This window comes from Rhamphochromis longiceps, linkage group LG16 (genome assembly GCF_057381845.1).
Source record: "Rhamphochromis longiceps isolate RC_006_pf linkage group LG16, R_longiceps_female_GT1.1, whole genome shotgun sequence".
Taxonomy (NCBI): Eukaryota; Metazoa; Chordata; class Actinopteri; order Cichliformes; family Cichlidae; genus Rhamphochromis; species Rhamphochromis longiceps.
Genome location: NC_140572.1, coordinates 10113567 through 10131889, shown reverse-complemented (window position 1 = coordinate 10131889; position 18323 = coordinate 10113567). Strand labels below are relative to the sequence as shown.

At 39.5% G+C, this 18323-nt stretch overlaps 1 protein-coding gene across 1 annotated transcript; it reads left to right on the top strand.

Moving 5' to 3' along the window:
* Nucleotides 1-1531: 1531 nt before the first annotated feature.
* Nucleotides 1532-16752, top strand: tgfbr2l (transforming growth factor beta receptor-like). The gene is made up of 9 exons (XM_085385088.1): nt 1532-1699; nt 8641-8797; nt 10785-10993; nt 11151-11899; nt 13295-13432; nt 13566-13707; nt 14863-14990; nt 15282-15431; nt 16425-16752. Exons 1-9 carry the CDS (start codon nt 1546-1548, stop codon nt 16557-16559), a joined length of 1962 nt encoding a protein of 653 aa, XP_085241214.1. The 5' UTR covers nt 1532-1545; the 3' UTR covers nt 16560-16752.
* The last annotated feature ends 1571 nt before the right edge of the window (nt 16753-18323 follow it).

Sequence of the window (18323 nt, the reverse complement as noted above, 5' to 3'; positions counted from 1 at the left end):
TAACAAAACAAAAGTCCTTCTTCATGGGCTGCTCACAGTCCAGTAAAATCCTTTCAGGGTAGAATTCTCTTTTTCTCCTTTCTCTTGAGTTATGTCAAATTAAAGCCTTGTATTTCCTTTCTGGATTTCCCCAAGTTCATCAGAATATAAGTGTTCTGTACTTTTTGTACTACTACTACTACTTCTTTGTTGGTCTTCCATGGGTCCATTTAGAATAACAGGTGTTCCCTTGGCCTTGCTTTTTCCCTCTCCATCTTGTTTCCTGAAAACATGTGTACAAAGTGATTTCTAGATATAAATACAGAAAAAAGGTCATTTGTACTTTCATACAAAATTTATTATCTCAAGCTCAGAAGTTTTCTTCGTTCAGTGACCCAGCCAACAGGAACACAGTAAGAAAAAAAATCTTGTGAAAGTAAGTGATACAAAGTTGTGTCAGCATTTATATGTATTTGCTCACTGAGCCCTCACATCACTGTGGTTTGAGCATAACCTGACTAATGAGCTGGAATAAACCTGTTAGTGCTCACAGTCTCACCCACCGTTTCTTCTTCAGATTGGTTTAATAGAAATGCAAAGTTCTGTGAAGAAACTTTTAAAACTCTAAACTGAGATAATAAAAAAATGAAAAAAATGGACAAGGATGAACAATGGTAAAAAGTAAATAAATAAAATGTATTATAATATACAGAACTTACCTAGAATATATTTTCTGAGACTAAGAAAAAAATCATGCAACATAATAAATGCATTACAATGAAAGTTTGATTTTGCTCTATTAAAAAAAGACTAGAAAAATAGTTTCATAAACATTCTTGGTGCTGTTTGGCCAAGAATTTGAATTAAGTAAGTAATCTCACTGCATTTAACAGGCTGTCAAAACAGGACTGATACGTTTGGATTTTTCCTGCTTTTAAATATGTAAAGTGTAAAATTATATCATGAACAATATCAAATCATTTTCTTTGATGCCCATTTATTTTCCTTCTGTAACAATAAGATAAATGCGAAATATTAAATTAAATTATAATTAATTATAATGAATGCAGTAATAACAAAACAGTAATAATAATAACATAAAAGAGCAATAAAAACAACATTTCCTGTTTTCAAAATTAAACTGTTGAAAATAATTACCCAAAAATTTACCATTGTTTAAATGCTCATGGACCTAACTGCAAATGAGTACAAATAATAAACACACGATGACACTATGTTTTTTTTTTTGTAATTTTTTAAAGAAATTACAAGGAAAGAAATTCTTAATGAAAAAGTGATGTAAAGTCATAAAAAGGGCATCTGCTTTAATTGTTTGTTTTTAAAATACGTTTTCAAAAAGTATTTACGATGATTTTTGTTTGCGGATTTTTTTGAAAGCAGGACTTTGCTGTAATGGAGTACTTTTACACTGAGTGAATACTGTTTCCACCGCTGTGTGTCACATGTGGAGAAATGAGACACAGAAACAGAGGCAGTAGAAGGGGGCGGGGCCAGCCCACATCTGGATGAAAAACATCTGGGCTCCCTCTCTCTTTCTCTGCGTACATGAGAGGCTCTCCGCTGACACCGGGGGCTGAAGACCGAAGCACCAACACACCGACTGACCGGGGTCCCCTGAGTTTCATCGACTTACTTTGCCGGAAGATGATGGCTCAGTGCTGGACGATTTGGACCGGGATCCTCGTCCTCCTGACTGCCTGTGAGTGCTGCCTGATTTCTGGGCTGTTTCTCTCTTTTCCTCGGAGCTGGAGGGCCGAGAGGAGGGCATGACAGAGAGGAGGGACGTTTTGTTTTGGAAAAGCTACTCAGATCCGTTATCTTGGTTGAATGACTATACAGCACATGAAGAAATACTCATGTGTTATCAAGTGAGAGTGGAAGATTCATGTAGCAATAAAAGTTGCAACGAAGGTATCAGATTCATGTAGCTTAGTTGCAGTGTCAACAGAGAAGTACACAAATATCATTCATGTAATTTAGTTTATCAGCTTTGTGTATTGTCAGCAGTCCACAAATATTATCAGCTCCATCAGCAGATAAGATGCTAAATGTGACTGTCTTCTGATTCAAACCATGGATCCTGAGCCATTAAAGTCTCAGCAGCATTTTCCTGTTTATTCTCTTTTAATCTCTCTCTGATACTCTAAAAGTCCTGAATGAAAAATGTTACCTAAGTAAAACGTAGTCTAAAACATAGTCTTAATTTAAACATATTCATTTAAATGTACTCAGTACAAAGATATGACCCATGTGAATATTACAGATGTTATGTACTCCTGAACATTGTGTTTTACACTATTTTACTCTTGCTGGTTGGAGTGGATTTGATTTATTTCATGTGGGATTCTAAATAATGTCTGCACCATTTCATATTCAAATACGTTTCTCAACAAATCAGTTCGCTTGACTTCCTGGTTTTCTAAGTCATAATATCAATAATTCAAACTTCAAAAAAGGCGAAATAAGTTGTTAAAATATTTCAAAAGAAAAGCATGAAATGGTCAGCATTTTTGTTTTGGCAGTTATCGAAAAAGATATCTTTTCTATCAACAATCAAATTCCATTTCAGCTTTAGTCTTGTATATATTATATTTCTTGTTAGACATGGTTCAATCTATAGCAAAACATGCAGTAAAACAGACAGTAACTGCCTTCAAAATGCAGAAATGGATTCTCTTCTTGAGTAAATGTGCTTTCCACCATGGTCATTATGCATGCAGTTCCTGTTAAAGGGCAGCTTATTATCTCATATCTAACAAAGAGTGAGTGTATCTGAAAGTCCTCATGAATGGCTACACACACAGTCACATCTTGGCGCTGTTTAAGACATTGGAGAAGACACAGACTGGCACTAAAAGAAAGAGTGTGTTAATGCTTTTGGACACTTTTCTTGTACTTACAGAAGAAATTGAACAGAATACATATTTCAAAAAGATAAATTCCCAAACGAACAACAGTACAAAGGGAGTGCTGAAAAGAATCCACTTATGTGGGGATTTACAGACTTTTGTTTCTTTTGTGCACAAAATAATTCAAATCACATACAGACAGAATGTTAAACTGCATCTGACAACATGCTCCACAAAAAGCTGTCTAAGTCATCAGAGTAAAAAACAAAAAAGGCTGTTGTGTCAAATACAAATATCCTGTCACTTCAGTCTGATTTACTGCACATAGTGACAAATACAGCATCTCAAAGATGTCTCAGAGCACCATCCATGCATAAATATCAACTTTTCATTGTTCCAGTCTCTCATACAGCATGAGGTTGTTTTTAAAAAAAATTGTTTTATGATTTTACTCACATTTGAGGAGCTTTTGTTTGCATCCAGATTTACTGCCTGTGTGAAAAGTGCAAAATGCTGAAATGTAGTATTGAACCCGTTGGTATGTTTCTTTAAATTTTAATTCAATGATGGGAATAAAGAACATGAGCAGTACTAGTCCCCAATCATGGAAGGGATTAATAACAAAAAGGAAAAGGTAAAGATTATGACCAAACAATAGCGATAAAAAAAAAAAATCCAGGCATATGAGGCAGGTTGGAGCAACTTAAAGTAGATCTTTAATTCAGTTGGAAGCAAGCATAAAACAATACTGACTTACAAGCTGATGTGCATGATTTAATTCGTTTATATGAGTCTCTGTTGTAGTCGTTCATTGTAATTTTTCTCTTAAATAATGTTTTGAAGATGAGAACACCAGAAACTCCCAACTCTGGAAACTACTCGTCTACTAATATTCTACTAAGTATTTATGTCGCCTCACTCAAATTCATCATTAAATTCAAAACAAACATTAATGGCTACTGGCTTCAACACAATCCTGTGGGACTCCTGCTTGTGTGTTTACTCACATTAATTAAGAGAAAAATTAGATGGTAAATTATGTAGCATAAATACTTTGCAAATCTGTAAACAATGATAGTTTTAAATTTCATAATAATGCAACAACGAAACAGTCTGTTATCTGGCTAGTTTCTCAGAGCCAAACTTGAAGTCTCTATGTTTATAGTCTTAGGACTAAGATAAGCCAGCAAGCTGCCGGCTGAATGCATCAGTAATTGGAACATTTAACCATGGATGCAAATGAAGGTATTTTACAAAATGTCAGACCTTTCTGTCAACATAATGTAAATAAAAATCAGTTTGTTTTGCGCGTGTTGCACATGAGTGCAACATGCATATGTGTATAAGCTTAAATCTCCTGTTTGTGTGTGTGTGTCTATCTGTGTGTGTGTCTTAAGTAAAGTTGGAGTTGTGATAGGGAGGGCCTCCTCCTCCTCCGAGTAGCATGGAGCGCTCACATTTCCCATGAGCCTTTGAGGGAGGAGTGTTGGATGCTAACTTGGCTCTCGATGCAGCTCACTTCTGGCTTCAATTTATTCCTGGAGGCACACACACACACACACACACACACACACACACACACACACACACACACACACACACACACACACACACACACACACACACACACACAGACATATACTCACATGTGTGTACTTCTAACTCTTGAGGGTCTTAATGCAGTCCAGGCCACCTACCCTAACCTCAACCATATTATAGCTGCAGAGGGTGGGACAAGTATTTAGAACTTTTGCTTTAGTAATTCAATCATGTAAATGTCCTGTTACCAGTGAAATCACGCATGCGAAGCTTTACATAATTAAATACCAAAAAATAAAAGCACTTACCATGCATGATTAGTTGTTTGCATTATGGCTATAAATGCATTAATATATTTATGTATTGCGGCTATAACAGATGCTGCCTGTAACTGCTGGATACTGCTGGGTAACATTATGACATGATAATACATCATCATTTACATGTTGATGTATTTTTACTCCAAACTGTAATTAACCATTAAATAACATGATATTTACCTCTCAAATATTTGGGAGTGTGTTTAATATTGTGTGATATTTGTTGTGCTTATTCTACTTTGTTTTTGTAGGGTTACTGATATTTTAAATGGCCTTTTTAGGTATCCATGCTGTCACAGCTGCATGAGTATAAATGAATGATGGTGCAAGTAAGTGGTAGTAGCACTCGACCTGAAAGCAAACTATACTCTAGCCTACTTAATAACATTAGTTTGTTTTTTATTTTATATTACAATGATAGTATTATTAACATGTTATTAAAGTTAACATCATGTAATAGGTTTAGTTTTTGTATGATGTTAGACTTTGTATCTGAAAAAGTAAATTAACTGCAGACAGCCTTTGAAGACGGGTCCCTAAATTGGGACCAGTTGAAAGTTACTAACTTTCCACAAATGTCCACATACCCAGTCTCTAAAACTCGTACTGACCCTTACAAAGATAAACATTTGAGTACACGCAGAGCCTGTGATGCTGATTCAAGCTTTTTACATCCCAACTCTTTCTTCCTTTGTCTTCAGCCCAGTTTGGAAGAAACATCTGGAACTGCTTCGCCTTTGTGTGTGTGTGTGTGTGTGTGTGTGTGTGTGTGTGTGTGTGTGTGTGTGTGTGTGTGTGTGTGTGTGTGCGCGCGCGCGTGTATTTGTATGTGTATTTGTATGTGCATTTGTGTGTTACAGAGTTAATGAACTGCTGTGTGTTTATGTGTACTACTCTGTATGTGTGTGTAGAGCATTTCTAATTATAATGCATTGTGGTTGGGTTTGTGTGTGTAATTGAGTACATGTTTACATAGTTATCCATGCAACACTGGGATTTCTATTTGTGTATGCCTGTGTCGTTGAGAGGACCCATTTTAGCTTTCCATTTTATGCCACTTTATGTTGTTACTACACACTTGAATTATAAATATCATACCCTGTACTCCACTCTACTTTTTACTTAATAATTTTTTACTGCTTCTGTTACTTTAGTTACTTTGTAGATGGTATAAAGACAGAACCTCAATATATATGAATTAAACTGCGCTGCAGAATGGCTACTTTGCATTTACATGACTTTTACCTTCAGCAGAACGTTTTTACACAGCAGCATCATTAAAACTTTGACTCTTCTGGGAATGCATGATATCATAAGTACAGCATGTTTGTTGCTTGGGCCATTATATCTGTGTCATCTGGGTGGGATGGCAATCTGGCAGAGCAACACACGCATATGCAAGCTCAAGCATAGTGTAAAGATATTCACTTACTCTACAGACAAATACACAACAACCACATAGTACAAATACCAAAGCCTAAAACCGCACACAAAGAAATAAAGTCTGCTTATTTCTTTGAGAGACTGCTTGCTAACAGTTTTCAGCTCCAAAGGGACACACCCATATCCTGCTCTAAGTCACATTCACTTTATGTAATTCTGTACGTGGCAGAGCTGATGCAGTAGGATGTTTTGAACTTTACTATGTTGGAACCTCCAGCTAAAACCGAGAACACAGCTGTCTGTTGCCCTCAACACTTTCAGCTGTCATTATATTATCACATATCACAAGCCTCAAAGCTAATCTCCTCTGTGACCTAAGCAATGTCATGCTATATGTACGCAATGTTATTAATGAAGTAGGATTTTTGGGTTACCAGTCAGGCAGGGGTTGACACAGAAGTCACATATGTCTTTTATGTTTCATGTAAAACCTTTTTTACTCTGTGCCACACTGATCCATTTCCATAAAAGTCATAACACTGTGTAAAAAGGAATTAAAAGCACAGTGCAATGATCTCTTAGTCATTTGATGCAGATTGTTAACTGAACATGTTAAATGCAGAAATGTTGATTTGATTTGATTTGAAAACAGATGGTACATCCCAGAAATAATTGGAATTGTTGCCAACAGGTGAGTAACACTAGCATCAAAGAGTGTTTCAGAAGTAAGGGTGGGAGGAGGTTAAGCAATGTGTGAGGAACTGTGCAGCCAAATAGTTGTATGTATGATATATAAAATCTAGAAGAATTAAAGGAAAGCTCGTTAAAGGATAATCCAATGAAATCCCCTTGTGAGAAGGGTATGAGGCTGGAAACCAGTACTGAAAGGCTTCAGCACGGCATTAAAATCAGACACACGCTCAGGAACACTTGTGAAAACAAAACGTGTGCGCACAAATGTAAGTTAAAGCTCTGCCATGCATTGCATATAAATGACATTTGTGGCCCATGGACTGATTTGAATGTCACATCCATCGGGCCAGAGATGAGTGACACCATTCACCTTGTGATCCATGGAGCACCAGCATATAAACAGTTTGAAAATGGTCTGCCTGTTTTAATTTTTATCCTAAGATATACTTTAGTGAATAAGTAGCATTTTTGTGCCTTTTTCAAATTGTGAAACCCGGATGAGATCACTAACTCCACTGCCTAAAACGTTTTATACCAGCGGTCCTCAATCCCCGGTAACGGTCCGTGAGTCGTTTGGTAACGGGCCGCGAGAGTTGAGGGTCAGGTGTGAAATTTGTGGTTTTCAGATTTTTCCTCATTAACTCGGTCTCCCTGGGTCTTTTCCCGTGTTGTAGTTGTGTCTTATTTTGAAATAAATGTTTACGCGTTGCCATAGCGACCAGAGAGCATTAAGGGACAGAGAGGACGACGTCACTCTCAGTGTTGTTGGCGCATTTCAGGAGGACGCTGCTAATAAAGTAACACAATTACACAGTGAATTTGCGTTTATTATTATATTTACAAAATACCACAGTTTTTGTCTTGGTCGTATCATTTTATTTTGTTGTATTCATCCGTGACACCTTAAAGGCCGGTCCGTGAAAATATTGTTTGACGTTAAACCGGTCCGTGGCGCAAGAAAGATTGGGGCCGGTGTTTTATACAACAGAATGGGAGTGGAAACAGGAAATAAACAGGGATCTTGTTAAAGCGTTGTGTTTGTCGACACCAACTTCATACTATATGTGTCACGGTCTGCGGAGGCAGACCGTGCGGAAAGGTGTGTGGTGGACCCAGGTGCGAACACAAACGAGGATGCAGGAGTGGATTCCAACAAACGAGCCTTTTATTATGGCTGATGAAAAGAACAAAAACAGAATGAGGGCAGCATACGTGTAGTACTCAACAGAAAACCTAAACTGGACAAAACTAAGGAAAGACTATGGCTGGAGGTACAGAACACAGGAGGTGGTAACACAGACGATGCGAGACAGACTGTATGAAACACAGAGACTAAATACACATGAGGGATGATCAGGGGAAGTGGCCACACATGGGAACACAGCTGACACACATGAACTTAACGACAGGACAGAAGGAGTGAAACTGAATACACTGACCGTGAATACAGACTTTCAAAGTAAAACAGGAAACATGGAGATTAGACAAGACACATGAACCGGGGAGACGTAGTACAGGGGAGATGACATAACCGACAGCATGGACTTGACAATATAAGACACGCAGACATAAACACACGAAGGGCAAGGGAGACTTAATACACGGGTAATATGTACAAATGGCTGGACTGCCTTAGTGACCCTAAACAAAGAATAAACATCAAAATAGGCTAAAACACAAAACACTGGGTCGCACGACCCAGGACCATGACAATATGTGTTTATACTAAACCATAAACCTCTGGTCCTGCAGCATAATTCCCACGGCTGCTACAGATGAGCTTTGGGGTTGGCTGAAATGACTCATGTTGTTATTTTTCCTGCTGATTTCTGATTCATCCTTTTCTTACCCTGAAGGTCTTCCAGTTGATGTCCAGTCTTTAAGCCACCTGAGCTTCAATTTATGCAGGTGGTGTGAGGTATCCACGCCGGTGTGCGAAGGCAACATATGCTCCAGCAACTGCAACTTGAGCTCTTTCTGCAACACCACTGAAGAGATCTGCATGGCCATATGGTGAGACCCTTTTTGAGTAACTTATATTCCTATAATTTGTTTTGTCTGTCTTCTGTGGGGAAACTTACAGAGCCTATGACCTAACCTGTATATAGGTAACTACATGAGAAAATAGACACATGGTAGTTTTTACCTTTCTCAGTTTGATGTTTTCTAGCTGACTGTTTTGTTATTTGTTTAATACAGCACATCCTGAAGCCTCTAACATCCATAGAAATGCTATAAAATGACCATGCCCACATTGTTATTCTTCAGCACTGTCCCATGAGTCTGCAGATAAGAGAACAGTACAGCCAAGCTGGTTCAATATGGTGTCGATCAGTATTATGAAACATCCTGAAGTGATTTCTCTCAGCGTGCTACTGTTGGACTTAAATGAAAACACACACAGTCTCACACGCACGAACGCAAACAAAACATGTGACCACAGTTTGGCCTTTTTCATAGTTGTTGGTTAATTTTTCTATTAGAGAGAATCTCTGTAGCTTCAAAACTTCACGCCAGCTTTCTGCTGCTGCTTTCTTCATGACTGGAAAGTTTTTGCTGATTGGTAGTTTTGTTTGGATAGCAGTCCTACACTGTGATCCCCTCACTACACCCCCCCCCCCCCCCCCCCCTCTCATTTCCTGTGCACGTGAGCCAGCCTGACCCTCCCAGCTCTCTGAAGGAAACCAGCAATAGAGAACTGACAGAAGAAAAGAGGAGAAGAAAATTGGTTTATTCAGGGCAAATATACACAGTCTGTAGACTCTCTGTCAGGAACACGGTGTTTGTGTGAACTCCACTTCACTGGTGTCATCTTTGCATCAGTGGTGCAAAGATTCAAAACTCTGTTTACTCACGTACTGTAGCTCAGTGAAGGTTTGAGGTACTTTTATTTTCTGCTTTACTCTTTGATGTGTTTATTGGATGAAGATGAAAAAATACTACCAAAAATGGTCAAAAGCAACAACAAACAAACAACCCTACAGATTGTTGAACAGCTGGCTTGTGAGCAGACTTTGGGATGAGCTTAGAGATTGCTTTTATTAACATTATTAATAATGCAGTAGCCAGTATTCTATTATTCTCTTGTATTGTAAAAAAGACCCCGGACTCAGGCCTCTTCAAGCGTTAGTTTATAGAAAACTACAAGACATGAGAACATCACCATGTAGCTGTGGTCTTGTACAAGCCCAAATCGGGTGTAATAAACAAATCAGTGATTCTCTGAAATGATTGTTTTTCAAAAGAAAAAAATGTTATAGTATAATAGCTTTAATAAAATTAGCTTAGATGCAAATTAACATTCCAGGAGTTAGTCTGTATGTTCTCCCTGTGCTCATGTAGTTTCCTAGCTTCCTTTCACAGTCCAAAGACATGTATATTAGGTTAACTGGTGATTGTAAGTTGTACATCGATGTTAGTTTGAATATTGTCTGTCTCTCTGAATTAGCCCAGCAGCAAACTCTCAACTCATCCTGGGTGTACTATACCTTTTGCCAGCTGGAAAACGCCCCAGCCCTGGCTGAACTGGATAAGTGGAGGAAGATGGGGTGCATTTTCTTTTTGGACAGTTACACATTAACATATTTAACAGCAGGGGTAATAGAAGGGCTGAACTTCCATCCACTTTCTTCTGCTTGTCCAGTCCATAGTGAGAGGGACTGGGTACATCCTCAACAGGTTGCTGGTCTGCAAGTCTCCTTGCTAGTCTCGTGACTGTCCTCAGTCAGTGCTGTCTTGATGACTGTATAAATGGCTTCAAAGATAAATGTATGAATGTAATAAATGGCAGAGCACAGAGCAGTGTTGACCTTCAGCTTTGTGATGCAATCCGTGGCTGTTCACAAGCCAAGTGGGCATGAAGTCTAAATCTGCTGAGCGTCAGGCTGGAGAGATGATGTCTCATCTCTCTCACATCAGCAGGATGTAAACTCCTGTTTAAGTAAAGCCAGTCACATGCATTACTTTCTAATGTTTCTAATTTTTTTGTCTGCTCTTCCAGGAGGAAGGCAAACAACACAATGACAGTGTACACAATGTGTCACCACCCAAATCTGCCACTGGATGGTATCAGTCCTGACCTGCTGCAGACCTTCACTTCCAGGGAGTGTCGTATGGTCCCACAGGCTGCAAATGACTCCATGATGGTCTGTGGATGTCAGGGTGAACATGAATGTAACGACAAACTTGTCTTCGACAAGGGAGCAAATGGTGAAGAGAAGGAGGAACGAGGGAGTGTGGGAAAGAATAAATGCATGAAAAGATAAATATGTGAATATAATGAAATCCAGCTAGGTGGATGAATAGATAAAACAATGAACAGGTAGCTAAATCAGTGGTTAACTGATAAAATCCTCTGTTCCTGCAGGATTCTTACCGCTCCAAAGTAAGGATGTGATCCCTGTGGTAGTGGTTAGTTTGGTGCCCCCTATTCTGGTGGCCATAGTTGCCATTGCTGCCTTCTATTTCTACCGCATACGTCGTCCTGACAAACCAGCTCCGTCAGTATGCCCTGACTGGCCCACTAAACGCACCCCTGAGCTTTACCAGGCCTTGGATCTACCATGTGGGGGCCTGGGTGCTCAGGGAGAAGGTGGAGGAGGAGGTGTGACTGATGCTGAACAGGATGAGTCGAACACCAAGGTTCAACCTCTTAACAGTGACACTATCAGCGGTATGACCAGTTGGCAGGGCCAGCCAGCTGAACTGCTACCTATCAAACTGGATGTGCTCGTGGGGAAGGGGCGCTTTGCCGAAGTGTGGAGGGGATGGCTGCTCCAGGGCGAAAAAGGTGGAGTTAATAGCTATGAAACTGTGGCGGTGAAGGTGTTTCCGGATGTGGAGTACGCCTCATGGAGAAATGAATGCTCCATCTTTGCTGACCCCAAGCTACAGCACGATAATGTGATTCAGTTCCTAGCAGCTGAGGAAAGGGGCCTGTCGGGCCACACCCCACACACCTACTGGCTGGTTTTAGCCTATCACAGCCTAGGAAATCTGCAGGACTTCCTCACAGCTAACATATTGAGCTGGGAAGAACTTGTTGCCATGGCAGGCAGCATTGCTAAAGGATTAGCTCACCTTCATAGTGACACAACACTCAGTGGGCTACCAAAGGTAAATTTAACCTATTATCTTCTAAGATTTATTATTATTGATGGTCCCAACGAAGAGCTGAAGGGAATCCACCATGAAGTTTAGATTCAGTTCAATTCCATTTGTATAGCACCAAATAATAACAACAGTAGTCTCAAGATGCTTCAAAGGGAAAGGGAATGAGCCAGAATTTTAAACGACTTACTAACAATTAAACTACAATAGTGGTATCAAACACCGAAGCTGAAGACCCTATCTCCCATAGGAACCACAAGTAAGCCCACAGTCTGGGATAATATGTTGCTATAAGGTCTTTAAGATATTATTGAGCATGATTGTTCTAGAAAGAAATATAACTCCTGAAAATAATCAAATTAATTATTAGTCATCAAGTATTAACTTTGATTTTAGTACATTGCATGGATGAATTTTGAGTTGCATGGCTTTGATTAAATAAGTTGCAGTTATTCAAGGATTTGAACGCCAGCAATGAAATGTTTGTATGCTTTGTATGTTTATGAATTACCCCCTTTTTACATTACAAAGGTTTCAATGCCATTTACTAACTTCTAAAGCAGATTTAATGGAACAAATGCTGGCTGAGAGATTGCATTTACAAAGAAGCTGGTTAAAACTAGACTTGCTTAAGTGAAGCTTTGGCTCTATACACACACCTACAGTCATTCATGAAATGCCAGATCAGATTTCTAACTTAGTCCTGACCACCGCACAGTACACTTAACCCACACTGGATACATATATGACTCAGGGTGATTATAGTGGTTATTATGCCAAAGGGAAGTGTGGCTAAAATCATTTGTTTACAACTCAGATAAACAACGGTAAAAAGTATACTTCGTCTTGGTTAGCCAAACACAAGGCCTATGCTCTTTAGCTTCTTCTTCTCTTTTTTTCAATCTTTGCTCTACAGCTTCTTCCTAATATCCAAACTTAAGGACACAAGTGTATATTCTTGCATTGCCAGGTAGTAGACTGCTGTATCTATGTCAGTAAATTAACAACACATAATTCACTGAACTCATAGAGGATGATAAGGTGCCCTTGTCAGACCAAGGCCTAAGCATATAATGCAATTTAATTACTGTTTCCTCCAGGTTCACATAGATTTGGACAAAGCCATTTAAATTGACAAATGCTAGCCAAGAAAACTCTACCAGCATATTTTAAATCAATGCTGCCTATTGTGAATGAAATCATGCATTGTTTGAAACCTCAAAGCCTCATGATTCATTGTATGGATGTGGACCATGATACAGATACCACAGCAGCAATATTTTCACAAAACAGATTTATCTCTATCTGATATGAATATATATGAATCTCTAGGATTGATTTTGGGCACAGTTTTTGGCTCCTTGCTGAAGTTGTTGTTTTGAGCATTGCTTGTTTTTGTAGGTACCAGTGGCCCATCGGGACCTCAAGAGCAGTAACATCCTGGTAAAGAGCAGGAAAGAGTGCACACTGTGTGACTTTGGTCTGGCTTTAAGACTGGACCTGTCCCTTACAGTTGATGACTATGCCAACAGTGGACAGGTAATCTGTGCATATCTGTGCAGTTTGTGTTTGAATATTTTTATTAAATACACCCATGACCCAAACTATTATGCCTACCTGTCTGATGTGCTGTTTGCATGGCACCAAAAAAAGAGTTTATCATTCTGTCTAGGTGGGGACAGCTCGCTACATGGCTCCTGAGGTCCTTGAGTCCAGGGTGAACCTGGAGGATCTCGAGGCCTTTAAACAGATGGATGTTTATTCCATGGCTCTAGTGTTGTGGGAGATGGCCTCTCGATGCAATGCAATTGGAGGTATGTGTTCTTTTCTGTGTTTCTGTAGATCAAGAGAACAAATCCTTCATAGAGAGGACCTGCCACCCCATGTTTTTCACAGTTTAGGTTAAGGCCCAAGACCATACAAAGATGTGATGCCAGTCATTGTGCAGTCCTATGTTAAAAAAAGAAGGAGGTGATCAATCAGAGTCCAAAAGGAGGCTATGACCACAGAAGTAAACTAAATGTGTTCTGCTGTGCTTACCACAAGGAGGGAAAAAAGTAAAAGAAAACAAAACAGATTCAGTATGCAACCTTTGACTTACTGATATCCAACACATGGAGACTTCCTTTATGAATGAAGAGGTGGAGTTAGTTTAGTTTTTTGGAGCCCGTTTGTATGTTTGCTTTGACTGGAAGTGAACCAAAACCAAAGTCTCTGACTTTCTCCAGTTGCTTCACGGCATAGCACCCCCTGGCTGTAATGCTCAGCCTGCTTCCTGCACTTTCTTTGTTTAAAACTGATCTTGCGTGGCCCAAAGTGCTTTCCTTGCCTACAGCTTGTGTGGTTGATATAGTTAGCATATGTAATTTGATACACAAATATAATGACATGTAATCTTTCTAAATCTGTAGGGTAAAAGTGCTTAATTCTGCTTTGCTTTCCACTGTTTTTTTCAAACGGGGAAAGACTAGATCTCTGTCTTATCAAAAAAAAAGGGAAAAAAAGAAAAAAAGAGGTGACGTGGGACAGATGTTCTTAGTTTTTTGCATGTGTCCAAAACCTCTTTGCACTCTTCACTGTTCTTTAGAGCTTAGCACAAAAACGGCGTGTTGACGTGTGCATAAAAGTGAAATGATGGCTACTGTCCCCGGAACTTGATTTAAGCATGACCTCCGGTTGAAGACTGAAATTTCGATCTTGGAAGTTTGCTCCAAAGTGTGGGGGGAGTGGTGCAGCTGAACTAAAGGTAGTCCCTGTGACAACAGCTGCAAGTTCAGTTACAGGTCAGACAACTCCCATTGCAGAAAAAAAAGTTTATGATAAATGTGTGTGTGTGTGTGTGTGTGTGTGTGTGTGTGTGTGTGTGTGTGTGTGTGTGTGTGTGTGTGTGTGTGTGCGTGCGTGTGTGTGTGCGTGCGTGTGTGTGTGTGTGTGTGTACGTGCATGCGTGTGTGTGTGTATTGCTGCAGAGGTAAAGAGCTATGAGCCAGCATTTGGCTCCAAGGTTTGTGAGCAGCCCTGTGTGGATAGCATGAGAGATCTGGTGTTGAGAGACCGAGGACGTCCGGACATCCCACTAGCATGGACGCAGCACCAGGTCAGTAAAAAAGTAAAAGTGCAGTAAAAATCATGTAGAGACACAGACAAACTGAAAGTTTAGGCTTATGGCCACTGTCAACTGCCCACTCACAATTCAGCCAATCATATACCAGGGAATTCATTTTTTACATGGTTTATTTCAGGGTGTAAAAACTCACAAATCAATTACAAAGATATTCAAAATGTGCCTAATCGTGACCAAATCAGATTGTAAGAGTTGCTTGTTACAAGCTTATAGTCATCACTGTCTTCAAATGAAGCCTTTGGATCTAACGCTGATCTTCTTTAGGGGATGAACATCTTCTGTTCCACCATCACTGAGTGCTGGGATCACGACCCCGAGGCTAGGCTCACGGCTCACTGCGTGGTCGAGCGCTTCAGCGCCCTGGAGCAGGCGGAAGATGACGACAGGGTGGGAGACGAAGAAGACGAGGAAGAAGTAAGTCAGGAGTAAGAAGACGAGGTGAAACTCTGGCAAGAGAATGAAGCAGAGAGAAAAATAGACTTGGAGACGCCTCATGCTCCGTCTCCTCGAGGAGAGGAGATCTCTTTTCTTCCAGATTGAAAGGGAGGACATGCCTGAGGTTCACTGCTTCACACTGGTTTTCCCCCTAACGAGTCTTCATGGTTCGCTGTGTTTGCATTGTCGGAGAAACACGTGTTTTTTTCTGCTAATCTTCAATGAGACACTGATAGAGAATGAATTGTTAAGTCACTAAAACTGACAAGAATCTAAACCACAGTTACAGTTAAAGCAGTTTTTGACTGATAGTTAGGATTATCTAATTTGCCACAATAAGGATATTCAAAAAGTCAATATTAGCAAGAGTGGACCACTTCATAGACATTGCCCCAGTTTGCTCAGATGGAAGTTTAGCTCAGTCTCAACAGATGGGAATGGACCACTGGTGCAGACTGGAACATCTCAACATGGAGAGGGATTTTACACAAACTTTTAAACTCACAGTCGTATAGTCTGGAGAATCTTTAGGTAGTGTTATCTTTCTCAAATAAAATGTGAAGAAAATAAGTTTTCCCACAAGAATATATAAATAAATAGAACAAAATGGTCCAACATATAGTATGACAAACCTTTATATGAACCAAAGAATAATTCATTGTTGTGCAATTTGGTTGAACTTGTGTAAAGCAAAAAATCTATACCAGCAACCCCATGACTGCACTGTTGCCATTTTATATTGACTTCTAGAGAGACAATCATAAAGAAAAGAATGGCCCCAAATTTCATGTTTTTTAGACTGTACATTTTCTGAGATATTTCAAGCACACCCACTCTTGGTGCCATTTTTACCCCTTTGCTTTGTCGTGTAGTGATCTGGCAGTGCGAACACAGCCGTTGTCACCCAACAGAGGGATTTTGTTTATTACGAATTTGTGTGTTTTCTCTTTGTTGCTTCCTGGATGTTTCCAGCAAAAGACCAGAGGAGACAGAAATGAACCAAAGACTGACTGTGCCTTAAACGACAGACCTACTTCTTCGCAAACGTTTGCTGAGGATGTGACACCCGAATCAGTCATAGATCTGCTGGCAGTTGCTGATCGCTGAACAGTTTGAAAAAGATTTGATTTGTTGGAGCTGGTCTCCATTTTGTCACGGTATTATTCTTTTATACTGGCTGTGACATGTGACTTATCATTGCTATACTATAACCTACTACTGTAGGTCATGTGACTATAACCTACATTTATGAATAAACAGGAGAGAAAAATCTTTTTCCTGGTTTTATGTTTGTTTGATAAAAAAATCTTAAAAAATAAATTTGACTTTTTTCATCTACACAGTTTCATCCCTTGGTGTATTTTCTTCTTTTCAATTACTTCTCTGAAAGACATTACTATAAATGCTGATAATATAAACTTATCTGCCACTCAATTCTATACATCTTGCTATCACTGGTTTGAACCCCTTTTTTGCTGTTTGAGTGGCCTCATATGGATTTAAAATAAGATTCTCCGAGGTGCTGGAAACATTTCTCTGAGATTTTGGTCCATGTTGACATGACAGCTTAAAAATAACCTACACACCATTACACCACCAGCAGTAGCCTAAACCATTGATACAAGGGAGGATGGAGCCATGCATTTGCATTAATTACACTAAATTTCACAGCAGAAATTGAGACTCAGACCAGGGAACTTCTTTCCAATCTGGTGCTTGACTTTGGTGAGCCTGTGCAAATTGCAGTCCCAGTTTTCTGTCCTTTGCTGACAGGAGTGGCACCTGGTGTGGTCTTTTGCTGTTAGAACCCATCTGCTTGTGCTTTCAGAGATGCTCTTCTGCATACCTTGGATGTAACAAGCGGTTGCTTGAGTTACTGTTAACTTTCTATCAGTTTGAAGTGGTTTGCCTTTCTCCTCTGACCTCGGGCTTTTTGGCTTAAAGAACTGCCTCACACTGGATATTTTTTATTTTTCAGACCATTCTCTGTGAGCCCTGGAGAGGCTCTGTGGGAATATCCCAGTAGATCACCAGTTTATGAATTACTCAGACCAGCCTGTCTGGCACCACCAAGCATGCCACATTCAAAGTCACCTAAAATCACATTCTGATGCTTGTCTGTATACTTGAAGGCATTGAGTTCCTGCCGTGTGATTGGCTGATTAGATTTAGATTAGATCAGACATTTGCCTTAATGAGCATGTTATATACCCGAGAGTAAGGCTACGGGACGTGGAATAACAATGGTATAACAGGGAAAAGAAAAAGCCAAGCAGAACAAATTGTGAAAAACTAAGTTTAAATTAATAAAGGAGTCAACTCAAAAAGTCGGCAACACCGCTATTTCAACTAAACAAACGACATCCACAAACTAAAACACACCGAGGAAAGACAAAGGAGATGGTTAACCAAATTAAAGGTTCACTTCTGCTACCAGTGGATACCAGCTACTCATTAGAAGCTCAAAGAAAACAAAGTTTCATTAAGACAAGCTGAATACACCACTAATGCTCACTAAGAGGGGTCCACACACTGACTGAGCTGCTCTTTAGTAGCCAGCTGTGCACTGGCTCCTCAGGAGGGATGGATGGCAGCTGAGCTCCTGAATGACAATCTAGTGTCTAAAAACCTATATGTTGAAAAACAATATAGTATTGTTCATTATAAAAAATAAAGTTTTAAAACTTTTAAAACCATTTTTATGGTGGATACAAAGCTAAGTAACAATGTTTCTAGCTTGTTTCTATCTGACAAAAGATATTCCACCTAAAGATAATGCACCATATATAATAAAAATGATTATTTGTTTGAATTATCTATGTTCTGTTTTAGCCTACATTTGTTTACACTGAAAAAAAATATGCCCATTAG

Coding starts and splice junctions, on each gene's coding strand:
- tgfbr2l (XM_085385088.1), top strand. CDS start 1,546: ATGAGAGGCTCTCCGCTGACACCGGGGGCTGAAGACCGAAGCACCAAC. Junction 11,900..13,294: donor CACTCAGTGGGCTACCAAAG/GTAAATTTAACC, acceptor TTGTTTTTGTAG/GTACCAGTGGCCCATCGGGA. Junction 14,991..15,281: donor TAGCATGGACGCAGCACCAG/GTCAGTAAAAAA, acceptor GATCTTCTTTAG/GGGATGAACATCTTCTGTTC.